Source organism: Hemitrygon akajei, chromosome 14 (genome assembly GCF_048418815.1).
Source record: "Hemitrygon akajei chromosome 14, sHemAka1.3, whole genome shotgun sequence".
NCBI classification, from domain to species: domain Eukaryota; kingdom Metazoa; phylum Chordata; class Chondrichthyes; order Myliobatiformes; family Dasyatidae; genus Hemitrygon; species Hemitrygon akajei.
The window spans coordinates 61,155,833-61,175,440 of NC_133137.1; the positions used below are offsets into that span (position 1 = coordinate 61,155,833).

The 19,608-nt window shown below is 40.8% G+C and overlaps 1 protein-coding gene across 2 annotated transcripts in view; it reads left to right on the plus strand.

Moving 5' to 3' along the window:
- Positions 1-13,682: 13,682 nt before the first annotated feature.
- The window catches only part of rerg (RAS-like, estrogen-regulated, growth inhibitor), a 61,920-nt gene continuing 55,994 nt past the window's right edge, over positions 13,683-19,608 (plus strand). The window contains exons 1-2 of one of the 2 annotated variants that reach the window (XM_073066203.1): positions 13,683-13,811; positions 14,341-14,505. In XM_073066203.1, coding sequence (XP_072922304.1) covers positions 14,445-14,505 — 61 coding nt within the window. In that variant the 5' untranslated portion in view covers positions 13,683-13,811; positions 14,341-14,444. Of the gene's footprint in view, positions 13,812-13,898; positions 13,973-14,340; positions 14,506-19,608 lie in introns of those variants that run through there. The other variant, XM_073066204.1, reaches the window with a different exon arrangement.

The following is a 19,608-nucleotide window of genomic DNA, read 5'->3' on the forward strand; positions in this document are numbered from 1 at the left end:
GCTCACCAGAAAATTTGGGTACATGGAATTTGGAATAAATGGAAAAATCTAATTTTATCTTTACAAGAATATTTATGGTTTTACTTGGCTGCTCAATTTTACAAATATAGATTTGCAAAAGAAAAATTAGGGAGGAATTGAAAAAACAATCAGCACTTTAGACAAGCCAAAGAGCTAATTGAAATGGCAGTTGTTTTGAGATCTGGGTCAGGAGGCAAAACAACAAAACATCGTGCGGAGAGTGCAGTCTGATAGTCCTCTAATGGGTGCAGTTTTATGCCTGTGCTAGCTTGTTATGGGCCAAAAATTTTGATACAGATTAAAATTAATTTAATATAGAGACGTGCTAACCTTTAGTGAAGAGGATTTAATGTATGTAAAGTGCCAGATATGGATTTGTAGTGTGGGGCTTATTCTGATCTTTTTAAGCCTGTGCCCTGATAAAAGGTCAGTGTTCTAATTTTGGTTTATGGATTAGAAAATGTGAGCAATGGCATATTTTAAATTATATTTTGGTAAATTCTAAGTTAAGTTGAATTATCTTCCTATCCTACATAGTCATTTTCTTTTTGATTGGGTCGGTAAGAATTGTGGAATTGCAAGGAGTCTGTCCTCTGTGGGAGAATACCCTGTGAATTAATGTCTAAGTGACTAGTTAATTTTCCTTTCCTTCTGTGTCTCTCATACATACATTAGAAGTAGGAAGACTGGGAGTTTATTGTATTGTTTGAGGTTTGTTTCTCTTGTGCTTGGTAAGGCAGATGCTGCCTTACTCCCATCTTTCAGTTACTGTTAGCTCCGCTTTTTCTATTTGCTCTTGAGAAGCACAGTCTCTTAGAAAGGAGTTACTTAAGGTCTTTCTGAACCAAGTGTGAAGGGCTTAGAATGTAAGGGAAATATGATTTTCACACAGGTAAGATAAAAGTAAACTTCAAGAGGACCAGAACCTTATCGTGGTGAAGGGCATGGAAAGTAAGTGAACTTCGATTTTCATATAGGTAAGATAAAATTAACCTCCGAAAGGACAACAGCCTTGTTGCAATTTGGAGGCTTGCATGCCTCAATGACCTGGAGCTGGCATCAGGGCTTTACGTTTTCGCTCTTGGTAGGACTACCCATGCCAAGAAGTCAAAGTGTAGAGGTCATACTAAGAATGGATCATTGGTCCTCAAGGTTTGGGGGTACAGCTCAGGGCTAACGACCCTGACTGGTACCACAAAATTATTATGGAAACAGTAATGAAGAACCCTTCTACCTCTCTGTGCAATGGCACTCCTGAGTCACCACCTGGAGCTTGCATGACTGACAGAAGTGAAAACCGAGCTACTGACACGATGAAGGAAGCCCCGAACACCGCCAGAGAAGGAAGACCTTCATTGCTGCCTGAAAAGTGAGCAGCGTATTGGGCAGTAGAGTTAGAAAATAAAAGTAAACTCAAAATTGAGTAAGACTGGGATTCAGACATTGATAGAGAAAAAAAGACTGGGAAAAAGTGGAAGTATGTGCAATGTAGCGGAAGTTAAGAGTGAAAATCAAAAGAATCAAAGTATCATCCAGTATGGATATAGGACATTCAGCCCAACTTGTGCATGCCTTCCATAACCTCCCATATCAACATCCAGAACCACGATAAGTACTTTGACAGATATTTGTTCTGTCAGTAATGTCGAAATTTATTTTATAGACCTTGCAATTCAGAAACCACTCTGTGGTAAAGATATTTCTATGCTAACCAGTGGGATTTTAGGAATTAGTGATATTCTTTCCATTAAATCTTTTCAACCTCAGTGAACAAATTCCTATTTATGGTGAAATACAACAACTAGAATACAGTGCATGAAGTTTTCATATTTAATTACAATTAATGTGGATATTTAATTCCATATAATCATATTATAAATACCTTGTGGTTTTGTTGGTATTGTAGTTGCTGAGGAATTACATTGTCATATATTACACTGCTGAGGCTAGGCAACATGCAGCATACATGATGTAGTTAAATTTAGAGCGACTTTGACTTGTAGTTGACACTCAAAATACAAATTTTGAGGTACATTTATTACCAAAGTCTGTCTATGTCACCATATGCAACCCTGAGGTTCATTTCCTTGCTGAAATACACAATAGAACAAAGAAATGCAATAGAAGAGACGAAAAATTTCACACAGATTGGCAAAAAAAATCAATGTAAAAAAGAAGACAGACTGCGAAATAGCAAAAAGAAACAAATAATAATAATAAATAAATAATATTGAGAACATGAGTTGTAGAGTCCTTGAAAATGAGTCAATAGCTTGTGCGATCAGTGTGGTGTTGAGTGAAGTTATCCATGCTGATTCAGGAGCCTGATGGTTGAAGGGTAATAACTGTTCCTGAACCTGGTGGTGTGGGAGTTAAGGCTTCTGGACGTCCTTCCTGAAGGCAATGAGAAGAGGACATGGCCTGGATGGTGGGGTTCTTGTTGATGGATGCTCCTTTCTTGCAACAGAGCTTCTTGCAGGTGTGCTCAATGGAGGGAAGGGCTTTATCTACAATGGACTGGGCTGCATCCACTACATTTTGTGGGCTTTTCTGTTCTTGGGCAATAATGTTTTCTTGGTTGGCTGTGTTGCAACCATGATGTAACTCTGGATACTTACTTTGAAATTGTGCTGGATATACATCTTTGCCTATGCACAAATGAGCGAGAACAGAAGACAAGATATGCTTTAGGAGTAAGTTTCAATGGAACAGTGGTACATTCAAAAAATGATTCAACTTTTGTAGTTTTACAATGATTCTACAACAACAATCTTTCTTAAAATCTTCACTCCACAATGACATTACAAAAAAAATCCATTTGAGGAAGTAGGAATGCTTATAAATATATAAATTTAATCTATATTATAAATGTCTTTACTTGGATTTTTTCTGCTGCCCAGATTTAGACAGAACTAAATTAATTAATATATCTTAGATAGTTAAATTAAATAATTAGTGCAAAAATAAAAATTAAAAAAGTAATGATGTAGTGTTCATGGCTTCAAGGTCCATTCAGAAACCAAATGGCAGAGAAGAAGCTGTTCCTAAATTGTTGAGTTCATGCCAACAAGCTTCAGTACTTCCTTCCTGATGGCAGCAATGAGAACAAGGCATGACCTGGGTAATGGGGGTCCTTAATGGTGGATGCCGCCTTTGGAGGCATCGCTCCTTGAAGATGTCCTGGATACTACAGAGGCTAGTGCTCTTGGTGGAGCTGAACAAAGTTTACAACTCTCTGCAGTTTACTTCAACCCTGTGCAGTAGCCCCCCTCCCACCCATACCAGATGATAATGCAGCCAGCTAGAATGCTCCCATGGTACATCTGGAGAAATTTGCAGAATGTATCATAAAACCACTCAGGAAAGAGGGGATCGTCTTCCACTGTGAGATTATGAACATAATTAATTTCATTTACAGACTGAAAGCATTTATCTCTCAATCTAGTCTCACACATTTTCTTACTGTACTCCACAAAGTTCTTTTGTGGAATGTGATAGACCTTCCTAGGTAAAAACAATAGCATGTGCACAGAAGACACGAAGAACAGCACATTTGTGATGGGATTGAATTTGTGTGAAGAATATAAATAACTAACTTAGGTGGTGAAATCAGTTATGAATTCTTCCACATATCCAATATCATTTAACTCTTTTTCCACTCCAAATGTGATTGTTTGCATATATTTAAAGCATCATCCTCGCTCCCTCTGGATAAATAAGTGTTCAAAAGTAAACCTTTTTCCTGTAATTAGAAGATGCATCTTTTTGGTAATTAGTTATTCTAGAACTGAATATGCTGAAGATTAAAAATATACTCACAGTAATCTGCTCTCTGGAATTAATATAGTCTTTGGCTGCATGATCTACTTTACTTTGAAATGCTGTATATCAAGGCTTAAAAGATCAAGGGAATAAATTTTATTTTGAAATTGGACGTATGAAGCACAGAAATTGAGTGTGTATAAAGCTAAATGATTTCATGGGTCCTCTCTGATAAAAATACTGAAGTGTTTTTAGCATTGTAATGTATCTCTTTCACTATTGGAAAGAGCCTCTCAGTTTACTGGTTTGTCACGCAACCGCATTGAGGTTCTTCTCCTGAATCTAATGAGACGATTAACCCTGGAATTTGTGAGATTGATATGCAAGGTGTCTCCAACTGATTTTTTCAGCTTTTCAGCTTCATTGATATTTATTAAATAACACAGAAAAATTTTGATTTATATTTGGAGAGGTTTCACAGCAGATAATCTGTGCAGTTTGACTTGATGTGACTGCGTGTGGAATTTCATAGATGCATGACTTGCCCTGTGTATGAAATGCACTTCTGAACTTTGGAGGTGTAATTCATTCTGTAATCTTGTCTGCTTTAATATGATAAGACCATAAGATCATAAGACATAGGATCAGAATTAGGCCACTCAACCTTTTGAGTCTGTTCCGTCATTCTGTTATAGCTGATTTATTATCCCTCTCAACCCCTTTCTCCCCGTACCATTAATGCCCTTACTAACCAAGTATCTATCACCCTCCACTTTAAGACTTAGCCTCCACAGATATCTGCAACAATGAATTCCACAGATTCACCACATCTTAGTTAATGAAATTCTTCCTCCGGTATGACTAATGGAATAGCTATCCTCCTCAGATGACTAACCACCTCAGATATAACTATAGGAAAGGAAAAATATTGTCCAACAGTATACCTAACATCCATTTCACAATGATGTCCAGCTGCTCTACAGAACAGCTATTTCCCCTTCTTCCATGCTGAATATTGACAATTTCTAGGAGTGAGTGAAGGTAGAGAGGTTATATTTTGTAGTTTCATTTTCTGTTCTTGCTACACTCCAACAATACAGCAGCAGGAAGCCAGGAATAGTGGAAGGAATGTTTTCAGATGCAGCAAGTGGGAGAAAAAGGCTCGGTTCACTACCCAGCAACAGCTATCGGGTGCATTTCTTTGCTCCCTCTTAAATTTCCTGGGTTGGTTGTTCACAGCTGAATGATAATTAATGGAATCAATATTTTCCCTCCAGTGGTATTTAGTGGGATTGATTCTTACTCATCAATGGAATTTGGAGGGATTGAATTTTATTCTTGAATGATAGTTCTTGAAATTAACTTTTATCCTCTAGCAGTATTTGATGTGAATGATTTTTGTCCTTGAGTGGTATATAGTAAGAATTATACTTATTCTGACATGGTCTTTAGTCTCATGTTGTATTCACTGAGATTGATGATTCTTCAAGTGGTGTTTGTTATCATTGATGTTTGTCTTCGAGTGGTGTTTGGTGGGATTTCTGCTTAATCCCCAGGGCTTCTTGTATAGGTTGATGTTTATTCCTGAGACTTACTTGCTGAGATTGCTGTTCATTCTTGAGAAAAATCACAAGAGGACTGACATCTACCTCAAGAGCTACAAACTGTATTTACTGAGATTGGTGTTTCTTTTTGAAAGGGATTTGGTGGGGTAATGATTACTTTCCAGTGATACTTCATGGGATTGAATTTTGCACTTAAAATGGCATATATATTTAATATCAAGTGGTGATTGTTGAAAGTGGAGTTTGCTCGGATTTAGATGGAATGATGTTCAAAGTAAATTTATTATCAAAGTACAAATATGTCACCAAATACAACCCAGAGATTCATTTTCTTGTGGGCATATTCAATAAATCTACTGAATAATAACCATTACAGAATCAACGAAAGACCATTGTACCTGGGCATTCAACCACAGTGCAGAAACTGTGCAAATACAAAAAGAAAGAAAGAAATTATAATAATAAAAAAATAAGCAATAAATACTGAGGACATGAGATGAAGAATCCTTAAAACTTAACCTATTCCTGGTGGGAACATTTCACTGGTGGGGCAAGTGAAGTAATCCCCTTTGTTTCAGGAGTCTAATAATTGAGGGGTGGTAACTGTTCCTGAATCTGGTGGTGTGAGTCCTCAAACTCCTGTACCTTCATCCTGATGGCAGCAGCAAGAAGAGAGCATGTCCTGGATGGTGGGGGGTGGGGAGTGCCCCTAATGATGGATGCTGTGCTGTTTTCATGTGGTAGCATTTCATGTACATGTGCTCAATGGTGGGGAGGGCTTTACCCATGATGGACTGGGCTGTGTCCACTACATTTTATAGGGCTTTTCATTCAAGAACATTGGTGTTTCCAAACCAGGCCGTTATGCAGCCAGTCACTATACTCCCTACTGAACATCTCCAGAAGTTTGTCAAAGTTTTAGATGTCATTCTGATTCTCTGCAAACTCCTAAGGAAGTAGAGATGCTGCCGTGCTTTCTTTTTAATTGCATTTACTTGCTGGGCTCAGGAGAGGTCCTCTGAAATAATAACACAGAAGAATTTGAAGTTGCTGATCCTCTGATGACAACCGGCTCGTGGAACTCTGCTTAACTCTTCAGAGTGTTCAATGGGACTTACTTTCACTCTTGGGCTGTATCGGTGGGAGTGATAATTACTCTTGGGTGGCACTTGTTTAGATCAATATTTGTTGCAAAGTGGTATTTGGTGGAATTAGTATCTTCCCTTCAGTGATATGTGGTGGGATATCAGTGATATCTCCCCACCCTCTCAGTGAGTTCTGATGGGATTAATGTTTACCTTCCAGTGGTACTTGATGGAGCATTAACTCTCTTCGTACTACCATCGTAGGAATACATCTGATGAACCTCGGATAAGATCAAAATTACACACAATACTCCATGTGTAATATCACCAAGACTCTATATAACTTCAGCATGACATCCTCGTTCTTTAAAATATCTTGTAATTAATTCCAATATACCATTTACCTTCATAATTTGCTGTATCTGCAGTTGTTTTAGCAACCAGTGTACACGTTTCCGTCAATACATCAATGCTTCCTAATCTATTATTATTTAATGCAGTGATGCAGTTCAGTTTTTAATCCATGTTCCACTCTATCAATCCAACTCACTTGAATTGTTGTAATTGCCGTGAAACTTCTTTGCACCCTCCTCATAACTCACACTTGTACTCAATTTCATATCCTTGACAAACCTAAAAATATAATGCTCGGTTCCCTCATCCAATTCGGCGATGTTGTGAATATCTGTGGTCTAATCCCCGCTGTACCCCAATGGTCACCATCTAAAGACCTATTTATTCATCTTCTCTGTTTCTGTCTCATCCAATATTCAGTCTATGACAGTACATTATCATAAATCTCATGTACTTTAATTTCAAACAATGTTCTCTTTATCAAAGACCTTTTGAAAACCCACGTGTACCAAATCAACTTGTTCTCCTTTATCAGTTCCACCAAATGTACATTCAAACATCTCCAGCAGGTTTGCCAAACACATATTTCATAATCTATGTTGACTATATCTAAACCTTGCAGATATTATCTGTGTCCTTTATAATAACCAATTCCCTACAATTCTAAACAGGATCCTCAGGATGTAAGATGTAACATTACAGCATTCTTCACCATAAATTCTCATATTTCTGACTATAATTTCAATACACCTGTTTTACTAATCTTTTCCTTATATGCTCGGAGAAGCTTTTACAGCTTGTTTTCATGTTCTTTACAAGTTCATTCTCATGCTCTGTTCCTGCTTCCTTAATCAGTCCCTTGGTCCTTCGTGCTGAACGGCTCCTAATCTCTTCATTTGTTCCTTTTTTTGCCAGCTTTGTATTCCTTCTCTTTGGATCTCTTACTACCCTTAGATAGTTTATTTCGAGCCATGGATGAGTTGATTTTCTTTCTGTATTTTGGTACCAGAAAAGAAAACGTAACTCAAGTATTTCCTGCATTCACTCTTTAGCCAATGTGTATCCACCTTCCTCTGTTGTAGAGACGATGTCCAGTCTTCATGTCTCTGTAGTTACCTCTGCTTAGTATCGCAGCAAAACAATTGCCATTAGCCTGCAAACGCCATGGGGTTGTTATACTTGCATGACGCACCCTCAGCTCCACTGATTGTTCCACAGAATCAAACTCCTTATTTCGATCCTTTATTAGCAATTAGCAAACATCAACCTTGAAGTGATATTAATTGGTCAGTAAAGACATGACCTCTGCTGGTCCCAAGCCACAAACTACCACAAAATGAGCAAGGATCCGCAACTTATTCCCTTTGCTTTTACCACGCCCCCACTAATGTAACTAGTTACCATAATAAATGCACAACACAGATAGAGAACAGAGACATGACTCCCACACTTAGATTTACGGCTCCAGTTTCAGGTTGAAGTACTTCACTTTTTCTACTTGAAAGATGAATCCTATCATATTATGGTCACTCTTAAGCTCTTGTAGCCAATCATAGCAAGATTATGAACTAACTGCACTTTGTCACACAATGCCTGTTCTAGGAGAGTTTGTGCCCATGTTGGCTCCTCGTGCCCAATTCCAGAAAGGAGACTCTACACAGTCATGGAGCTATTGAGTAATTTGACACAGAAACAGGACTTTCAGTCCATTCTATCCATGCCAACTATTAAATACCCTCCCACCATTTACCAGCACTTGATCTGTAGTCTGCGATGCCTCAGAAATTCAAATGCTGCTCTAGCTATTTCGTCAGTGTTGTGACAGGACAAACTTCCAACACATACTCAGTTACTGCATTCCAGTTTGAGCAGTATAGCCCACAATACTATTATTAACTTGGTTTGTTCTTTCCATATGTAAAGTTGCACATGACTGTTGTCGTACCTCTGATTTCTTTACTGACTCTATCCCCTAAATTACCATTATACTTGAGAAAATGTTGACTACACCTGCCAAGGTACACCCTCCAGTGTAATTCAGTGGGAGTAATGTTTGCATCCGGTGACATTTGCAAGGATTGGTGGTGATCTGCCAAATGAAATGTGGCAGGATTGATGCTTACTGTAAAGTAGGATCAAAAGGGAGTAACATTTACTCTCCAATAGAATCCGCAGTGAGTGACGATTGTCCTTTCTCTATAGCGGTCGATGTTTTCACCCTGGAGGTGTTAGATTAGGCTGCACTTCAGCTTTGTACGTTGTTTTATCACAATAGCAACACAGATCCAGTCATAACTGCAGCAACATCCAGTTTGATAAGATATAGTAGCAGAGTTTTATTTTGCTCGGTCATTGAATTAGCTACATCTGAGTGGGTGAGCTAATTGCCATGGTAGCTTAATCTTTCCTTAAAAACCTATTAATCAGATATTACCAGGCCCTAATTGGCAACAGTAGACTTCTGAAAATATGCCACGTTAGTATTTCCTTCCCTCTCTTTTTGATCAAACAGACAACTAGGATTGAAGTAGAAAATTAACAAAATGAACAACTGGCAGCTTCAGTTAATTTATGTCCCAGTTTATACGGCCTTCATTGCTGTTGTCATAAAGGAGCAGTGGAAACTGAAGCTCCAACTACAGATGGAATTAAACAGTAAATTATGGTATTGCACAGCAGACAGTAAAAGATTATTATGTTGAAAAGGTTATGAGCAATCTGTGCTTTGCTGGACGAAAGTGGCTTTAGCTGATCCTAGATATTCCATTGTCCCTACAATGTTGGTATTTGGTGAACATTTTCTATTTTATGTTAGACTTTGAACCAGTTACAAAGTGTACCCAGCTTATCATTACAGTTACCTCCATTGCATGTGTGCCTGCTGAAAAATATGAAGATAATGTAAAAAAGGATCTAGTGCTTTCACAGCGTATATAATGAATAAACTTTTCCCGGGCTTCTAGCCAGATACAGGTATTGATTGTAACTGATAGTTCAATAACAAACTCTGCCATCTTCATCAGGGATGATGCCTAGTCCAGTAGTATACATACCCCGGTGGTCCATCCCTTCTGACTGGTTAGTCTTCATCCAGTCAGGTTTCCACTGCTCCACCTTGGTTACAATCAAATTCCAGTTTTTACTGTAATGTTCTACTGCCAGTTTTTCTGGGTAACCCAAATGGATACACCTCCTGCAATGTCCTGCTTCTGCTGACTTCTCGTCGAAGTTAAAAAATGAAAAGGTAAAAGATAGATAGATTTGCATTCCCGATGAGTCTATTGATGCACAGTTAACGAAACCCTTTTGGAATACATACAGTCACTGTTATCAACGTTCAAAATTCAAAGTAAATGTTATTATCAAAATACATATATGTCAGCATATACAATGCTGAGATTCATTTTCCTGTGGGCATACTTAGCAAATCTGTAACAGGATCAATGAAACTAGGGTGTGCAGAAGACAAGAAATTGTGCAAGTGCAAATATAAATAATTAGCAATAAATAATGAGAAAATGAAATAACAAGATAAAGAGTCCTTAAAGTTTGATCGTTGGTTGTGGGAACATCTCAATGGATGGACAAGTGAGTATATTTAACCCCTTTGTTCAAGAGCCTGATTGTTGTAGGGTAGTAACTGTTTTTAAATCTAGTGGTGTGAATCCTGAGGCTCTCGTACCTTCTACCTAATGGCAGCTGTGAGAAAAGAGCGTGTCCTAGGTGGCGGGGATCTCTGATGATGGATGCTGTTCTATGACAGTGTTTCATGTGGATGTGCTCAATGGTTGGGAGGGCTTTACCCATGATGCACTGAGCCAAATCCATGACCTTACACTACGGAGTCTCATAGAGTAATACAGCACAGACAGGAGAGGGTCCAGAGGCAGTTAGCAAGAATAATCCTGGATATGAAAGGGTTAACACATGAGGATGGCTCTGAACCTGTACTCACAGGAGTTTAGAACAATGAGGGGGATCTCATTGAAACTTGTTGATTATTGAAAGACCTTGAGAAGTGGACATGGAGTGTCTGTTTCCAATAATTGAAGACCAGCGGGCACCGCCTCAGAATGGAAGGATAACTTTTAGAACAGAGATGAGGAATTTCTCTTGCCAGATGGTGGTAGATCTGAGGAATTCATTGCTGCAGACAGTTATTGAGTTCAAGCGAAGTTTGATAGCTTTTTGAATAGTAAGGACAGCAAAGGTTACAGGGAGAAAGCAGGAGAATGAGATTGAGAGGGATAATAAATCAGCCCTGATGGAATGGTAGAACAGACTTGATGGGACAAATGGTCTAATTATGCTTTATTGTCTTATGTAACAGGCCCAAAGTGTCCCTGCTCACCTAAGCCTTGCCCTATTTACCCAAATTTGGCAAATATCTCTCTAATCCTTTTCTATCCAAACCTGTTCAAATGTCTTATTATACCTGCCTCAACTACCTCCTCTGGCAGCTCATTCCAATTACCTACCACCTTCTGAGTGAAGAAGTTATCACCCAGGTCCCTTTTAAATCTTTCCCCTCTCACATTAAACCCATGCCTCTAGTTTTTGATTCCTTTCCCTAGGGGAAAAATCTGTGTGGATTCACCCCCTCTATACTGCTCACGATTTTATACACCTCTATAAAGTTCCACCCTTAGTCTCCTATCTACGTCTCACGTAAGACTTCCAAGGACTCTACAACACATGTTCTCAGAGTTATATTTTTCATTTGCGCAATGAGAATCTTAGTTTATGTTTAGTTTAGTTTTTCATAATTTCTGTTGTACTTTACTTTTCTGTAAATGTGTGCAAGAAAATTAATCTCAAGGTAGTATATGGTGACATATACTACACATACTTTTATAAAACTGTAAGTATGCTTAGACTTTATGTAGGCCTTTACAAAAAGGTAACATCCTGTCAAACTACAAAATGCTGGATTTCTCCAAATTCCTGGTAATTGTTTCCCTTCCTGCTTCTCTCTTCTTCACTTCCCCACTCTGGCCTCTTACCTCTTCTCCTCCTCAGCTTATCACCTCTCCCCAGTGTCCCTCCTCCTTCCCATTCTCCCATGGTCCACTCTCCTCTCCTATCAAATTCCTTCATCTTCAGTCCTTTGCCTTTTCCACCTATCTTCTCCCAGCTTCTTACTTCATCATCCCTCCCACACCCACCTGGCTTCACTTATTACCTTCTAGTTTGTCTTCCTTCCCCTCTCTCCCATCCTTTTATCCTGGTACAGTATCTTCCCCTTTCCTTTCCTGATGAAAGGTTTGACCTGAAACGTCGACTGTTTATTCATTTCTGTAGATGCTGCCTGACCTGCTGAGTTCCTCCAGCATTTTGTGTGTGTGTGTTGCTCCGGATTTCAAAAGTCTGCAGGCTCTCTTAACATTCTTTCAAATCTTCTTTGCAGCCTTTTCTGCTTAATGACATTCTTTAATAACAGGGTATTCAAAACTGTACACAATACTCCAAGTGCAGCCTCACCGATGTTCTGCACAATTGCAAGGAGATATAGCCGCCATTTTATGGACAGCAATATCCATAAATAGTGATGAGGTAAAAACATTATTTTGGTGGTACAGGGTGAGGGAATCATCCCTCTCGTTCTTCAGTGAACGTGTCCAGGGTTCCATGTAATATTTCACCACAGAGGAAGTAGTAACTTGAGCATCGTGACTCTCCCTCAGTCACGTACAGTTACATCAGATCAAGTGAGTATGTGTTTGATCTGTTACTTGGGCTAAAATCCTCTGACCCAGCAATTCAGTCAAGCACTTAAATCACAGCAGTAATATGATGGCTAATTCAACCGTGGCAGCAGGAAGCTGCTGTCGAAAACAACATGAGTGGGATATAGGGTACACTCCGACTTGCACTCGCTTTGAGCGTGGCTTTTTGCCAAGTGCAAAGGCTTCCTCAAATTACTCCTGTGGTGGTACAGCAGAACCACAAAACCCAGTGTATTGTCAACACTGTAATATCATAATACATTTGGAATGGTATCGAGAATTTCGAAGCTGTGTACTGGGAGCAGAAGTGGCGGAAGGAGCCTCCCTGCCCCGTTGGTGGAAGAGCCCGTGGTGATACAGTGATCCCTAGAACTTACAAAACCAGAGTGGAAGCGAATCCTCCCCATGCCCAAGAAGAGAAAGTGATAAACCATAAACTCGCTGCATCTTCATTGATCTTCGCGCGCAAAACCTGGACGACTTATTTCATTATTTAAATAAACACTTAAAAGATAATCGATTTTCTGTCATTAATAAAATTAGGCAGATCCTTATTAGAAAATTCCAGCCAATTCGCTTACATTTATAATCTATAATAGCCAGGCACCTTTCCCCCCCCCCCCCCCCCCCCCACTGATCCTGTTTGAGGTAGGTGTATTAGCCAGAGCCGAGCCGCTGGATTCTTCAGATCTGTCTGAAAAGCAGTAATAGATTTCGCAGTTCTGATAAAGGCCACCTCTGGGAACATGGCTCAGAACTGCTGAGAGGTGAGAGGTCTTCACGTCTTTGGAATGTGACTTTAACATTCATACTTCTGACTCAAGAGGTGAGAATGCCAAGGTCGCTATATATCAAAAAAAAAGTCTCCAGCGATAATTGAAAGAAAACAACAGATTTCAGCAACTGAAAGCACAGCTCTGATTTTGTAAATAGAATATAAGGATAATTGTACTCGTGCGATCGTCAGAATTCCTCCCTATTTTATGTCTTTGGCCATTGTCAATCCTGTACACGTTTCTGCACAAATCCAGTCCCCACTTTGCAACCGATCTACAGTGGGCGGTGCTACTCGGTGTCAATGGCACATCCCACCCCAGCCGGTGGACGCATCTCCTCTAACTGGCTGAAAGGCAGGCAACTGCCCCCCCCCCCCCGCCCCCCGTTTGCAATCCAAGAGTGCAGCTTATTTTAAATTTTGCAGCTTTAGTCCACACAGGATTGTGTCCCGAACTGGAGTGTTGCAGCGGATGAGACGCGCGGGGGGCTGCAGGAGTTATTACGGACGATAGCGGCAGTGGGTGGGTTTTCTCGTGCTTGCAGGGGCAAAAAAAAAGTATCCGTAGACGGCGACTCCGCCAGTGAGGCCGGGCTGTGGCTGGATGCAACAGTGGGGTTCGAGTCTCGCAGCAAGTCTATCCCCGTTTCCAAACATACAGCGTTAAGAACTGCTGGATGCAGAGTTGAGCGGACCCCCCCCCCCCTCCCCTTCCCCCGTCCCTCTCGGTTATACCCTGCCTCGCCTCCTCTTCCCCTGCCGGTGTCAATGCTCGAAAAAGCTTGCAAATTGCAATCGCTTTGCAGTGCACTGGTTGAATTGAAAAGACCCCCGATTGCAATCTGCCGGTGATACCGTTAGTCACCACAGCATTTACAGTGATGGGCATTTTCAAAACATTCCCACTGCTTGAACGTGCCACGCTACTGTGACCAAGTGCGATCAAGCCGGGCGAATTCTGTCAGTTGTTTTGCGGGTTTGTTAGGATTTCTGATGCTGATGAGATGGTCAATTTAAAGTAACTTTCGCCTTTCCCCTCCTCCCACCCGCAGCCTTCCTTCCACACTGAGGGGGTCGTTCTCCACAGGGACTGAGATGGTGAAGTTTGCCTTTGGCTCGAATTGCTTTATTGATTGAATTCACCAGTCGCTGTACCATGGCGAAGAGTGCCGAGGTGAAGTTGGCCGTCTTCGGGAGAGCAGGCGTGGGCAAATCAGGTAACTAAAATAAGCCAGATCTCTGGAGTCGATCTGTAACCAAGACAGTTTGTTTCAAGTTATCGCCCAGTGTCATGCTCTCTCTTGTGGACGCTTAGTTGTAAATCACTGTTACAGGCAAATACGCTGTCACAATGTAAATATGTCAACGGTGGGGCCATTTGTTTTAATATTTATGTCTGCGGATTTTTGATCATTTCTCCGGGATTTCCTTCCTCGGTAGCTCCCGGCCACGCATGTTTGAGCAGTGTTACTGACAGACTACACTCCGCGTTGGCATAAAGTGCCGGGTCCGGTTGTGTGAAGTCAGATCAGTGACAACCATCTGTGGGCGAGAGGGATTACCAGCTTGTCTTCTCACCTCTCCAGGGGCTTTGCAGATTTCATTGAATCGCACGCGTATTTATTGTTGTCACTGAGCTACTGCCGATTGGAAATCGCGCTGATCTTTTTGATATGAGCAAATGAAAAATCTCTTTATAAATTATAAACCGCTGTGTACTTTATAGGTTATGTAACGTTAACGCGCGATCTGAGAGCAAGTGTTGGAAAGTTAAATTCTTACACCAAGTGGTTGCTTTCTCCATAGTTTCGACCTGCCACTTTATCCAATGAAATTTGACAAATGTATACCCACTTTGATTTGATGCTCCCTATGAGAGAAAAGGTGTACGGTATTTATGTGTTTTTTTTGAAGATGTTTATTTTCTTCGGCAGTGAAATCTTCCGTTTCGGTCAGTGCGGTAAGTATTTTAATCTAGGGTCCTTGAGATCAAGTCCCATATCCTGGCCCCAATTACACGATGAATTACTTATTTTTGACACATGGGTTGAAAGTTGGGAGTTGGACGTAACATGCCCATCTTTCTGAGTTCTTCTATTAGGCAGGAAAATGGACTGCAGTAAATAACTCTCCAGTTGACTGGAGGTGTCTAGGTGTCTGTCGGGACTTCCATACTGACCTTCACTCACATCTCAGCTTCCCACACCAGATCAAAAACCAGGACCGGACTTCAAACTTCAGATAAGGCGGCTATAGTCCTGCTTCCCAGCCCCAGCAGTAGGAATCTGGCATCATCAAGTTTTCAGAGATAGTGGATGGCAGATGAATGCATGAATAATCAAACCCTTGTGTAAACAAGCTGCAAAGTCAAGGGAATAGAAAATTCTGAAGATGGTGGTTGGCTTAGGTTAAATCAGGTTGTGACCTATTTGCGTAAAGATGCAACCTGACACACTGAGTTCCTCCAGCAGTTTGTGTGCATTACTCTGGATTTCCAGTATCTGTAGAGTCTCTTCTCTTTGCAATTCATTTATCATGTAGCGTGTTTGAATTTTACAGCATGCACTGAAATGGTCCCTATAAAAATGCAAACACTTGACAAGTTGGCAGCTGTAGGAAGAATAGCATCATTCACAGATCCCAGCACCACACTGCAGTAGCAGTGACACTGGAATAGTGAAGCATTAAAGACTTCCAGCACTGTGCTTCAGTGAAGATTATATGAATACATGCAAGCAGGAGTTAGTGGTTACTTTGAAGAGCATCTTTTAAAGCTTTGGGCACCTACTTCTCTGGGTTTGTGAAAAAAAAATCATTCCCTGCTTATCTCCTTTAAACTGTTGCGTTCTCACCTTCAACCTATGGCCCCTAGTATTTGAAAGGACCACCCTCGGTAAAGGACTCTGTCTGCTCTATTTCTGCCTCGCATCATTTAATAAAATTCTCCCTTTAGTCTCCAGAGAAATCAACCTCTCCAGGTACCTGGAACACTCTAATCCAGGTAAGAAGATGACCAGCTGAAAAGTTCCTGACTTGCTGATTTTTATCGGGGGGGGAGGAAAGTATGCGAAAACCACAAAAAAAGCTCATTATAAATTATCCTCACTTTCACTTCGTGTCCCCCAATAAGAAAAATTAATATCTATCTGATGAAAGCAGTTGTTTCTACACGTCTTGAGAAGTTGGGTGATGATCCTCCAGATTCTTGCTGTGTGTCTGTAGGGTGTTGCCTTGTAGTGCATATTTGTACAGTGTACGGAGGACTGACCACGGTGCTGTCAGACAGACAGAACGGACTTCACTCTCTGCTCCCAGTTATCACTAGTTTTCTCCTGGTACCTTGTTCAAAGACTGCCAAGTGTCATTAAGGGGGTCACCTGGTTTCCACTGGTTGCGGTTTACCAGAAAGCTGTCTGGATTAGAGAGCCTGTGCTTTATTCAGTACTACAGTGCGGGGTACGTCCCTCCAGACCTTCAAACCGTGTTGTCCCAAGCACCCCCATTATCCCTGAACTCAAACCAACCCCCTGTTAGCCTCCCCAGTACGTCTTTGGACTGTGGGAGGAAACCCACGCATTCCATGGGGGGGGACGGACAGAGACTTAATGAAGAATGACACTCGAATTGAAGCTGTGAACTCTGGAATGCCCCAAGCTGTAATAGCGTTTCGCTTACCGTTACGATCAGACCATAAGACATAGGAGCAGAAATAGGCCATTCAACCCATCGAGTCCGCTGCACTATTTCATTGCGGCTGATCCCGGGCCCCATTTAACCCCATACACCTGTCCTCTCACCAAATACCTTGATGCCCCGACCAATCAGGAATCTATCAACTTCCGCTTTACATATACCCACGGACTTGGCTTCAGCTGCAGTCTGTGGCAGAGCATTCCACAGATTCTCCACTCTTTGGCTAATAAAGTTACTCTTTACTTCTGTTCTAAAAGATTGCCCCTCAGTTTTGAGGCTGTGCCCTCTAGTTTTGGATACCCTCACCAGAAGAAACATCCTTTTCACACCCACCTTATCTAGTCCTTTCAACATTTGGTAGGTTTTAGTGAGATCCCCACATATTATTCTAAATTCCAGTGAGTACAGGCCCAAAGCAGCCAAACACTCTTCATATGTTAACCCCTTCATTCCTGGCATCATCCTTGTGAATCTTCTCTGGGCTATCTCTAATAACAATACGTACATCCTTTCTGAGATAAGAGGCCCAGACTGTTGACAATACTCCAAGTGAGGCCTGACTAGTGTCTTATAAAGCTTCAGCATTACCTCTTTGTTTTTATATTCTATTCCCCTTGAAATAAATGCCAACATTGCATTTGCCTTCTTTACCACAGACTTAACTTGTGAATTAACCTTCTGGGAGTCTTGCATGAGGACTCCTAAGTTCCTTTGCACCTATGCTACCCTACCGTGGTGCCTAAAAGGAGAGGTTAGATAAACTGGGGTAGTTTTCTCTGGAGCAGCAGAGGCTGACAGGAGAACTAATAGAAGTTTATAAGTTTATGGGAAGCATAGGTAGAATGGGCAACTGGTATCTTTTTCCCAGAATCAGTATGCCTAGTACTTGAGGGCATGCATTTAAGGTCAGAGGGAGTAAGTTTAGGGATGTTTGGACCAAGTTTTTTTTGATACAGAGAGTGACACATGCTTAGTATGTGGTGTCAGGGATGGTAGTCAAGGCTAATGCAAAACAGGCACTTGAGGGTCTTGAATAAACTCATGATTGTGTAAATAATGGAAGAATATGGACATTGTTAGGCAGAAGGGATTACTTTAGTTATGTATTAAATTAGTTTGGCACAACTTTGTGAGCCAAAGGGCTTGCTCATCTGCTGTATTATTTTATGTAACCAACATTTCTTAAATTAATCTTGTGTTGCTAATAGTGGATAGGTGTGGATATTTAGGAAGATGATATGGCAGAATTACTTTACTGTGTTCATTAGAAATTATTCCAAATGGTAAATTTCATACCTGAAACTCCACCTGCTCATCTGCATTGAAGATCCGCATAGCCTTTCCCATTTGACGGCGCTTTACCACTTGGCTTCAGGGAATGGATATAGAATTCCCACCCTGGGCAGAATGGTTTTTGAAGTACCACTTCCTAGTAATACACCACAGCTATCAATGTGATCTAAACCTTTTGCTAGTTAATTTGTGCAGGAGTTACGATGGCCTTGCTTGCTGCTAGTTTGTGAAGCATTTCAGTCTTTCCACAGAGTGACGGAATCTCAAGAGGAAATACATTGAATAGATCCTTTATAAAGTGAGGCATACTGGGGATTTTTTCAATGATTTTGATTCTAATGCAATTTTAATGGTTTTGAATTGAAACTTTGATGGCACATTGTTAAGAGCAAAACGCTGATGAGTGTATTGAGGTAGGAAATAGCAACCAATCAATGAAAAATAAAATTAATGTACATTAGATAAGGGAAAAGAATGAAGGCAGTTGACTCTTTATAACATTATTATATGCAGCAAGAATTAAAACATAATGATCAGTTGAATAGAATTGTACTGTAGGGGAAAGAAGTTACAGGGGGCCCCTCCAGTATTAATAGCCTGCCTCCAACTCACGTGAAAGTGTACCCTCTTGCCTACGCGTGGAACTGCATAGGCTTAGTTGCTAAGTATATTCAAGGCATGGATCAGTAGTTCTTTTGGACATTAAAGAAAGTTTGATTCACGGTATGGAGGAGTGTGGCCTACGGAAGAGATTAAGCAGGCTGGCTTGATATTCTGCAGAATTTAGAAGAATGAGCAGTCAATTGTCAACATATTACCTGCAGCACTAGGGATCGCAACACACTAAACCACTGCTGTACTACGAATTCCTACCGTTCCATGCCTAGACTGCGTTTCGGGAAACCTAATCGCTTGGCTATCCTCTTCCTACCTCCATACAGGCAGAGGCTAAAGAGCAAGGCTCCAGGGATTAGGACAACAAAGAGGTAGTTGCTGGAGGCAGAGGAGTGGCTGCAAGATTGCTTTGAGTTGGTGTACCAGGCCTTGTTCGAGGACTCGGCAGAAGATCTGAATAAGTACACTAAGGTTGTCACGGATATTGTAAAAACAATCATTGATGAATGTGCCCCCACAAAGGTATTCAGATCTTTCCCCAACCAAAAGGCCTGGGTGAACCATGATACTTGTATTCTGCTGAGAGCCAGATGAGTGGCATTGAGGTCTGGCGACCAGGTGGAATACAAGAGGTCCAGGTACAATCTCCAGAAGGCCATGTCATGTGCAAAGTGGCATTTCTGGACTCAACTTTAGTCATGAAAGGATGCTCAACTGTT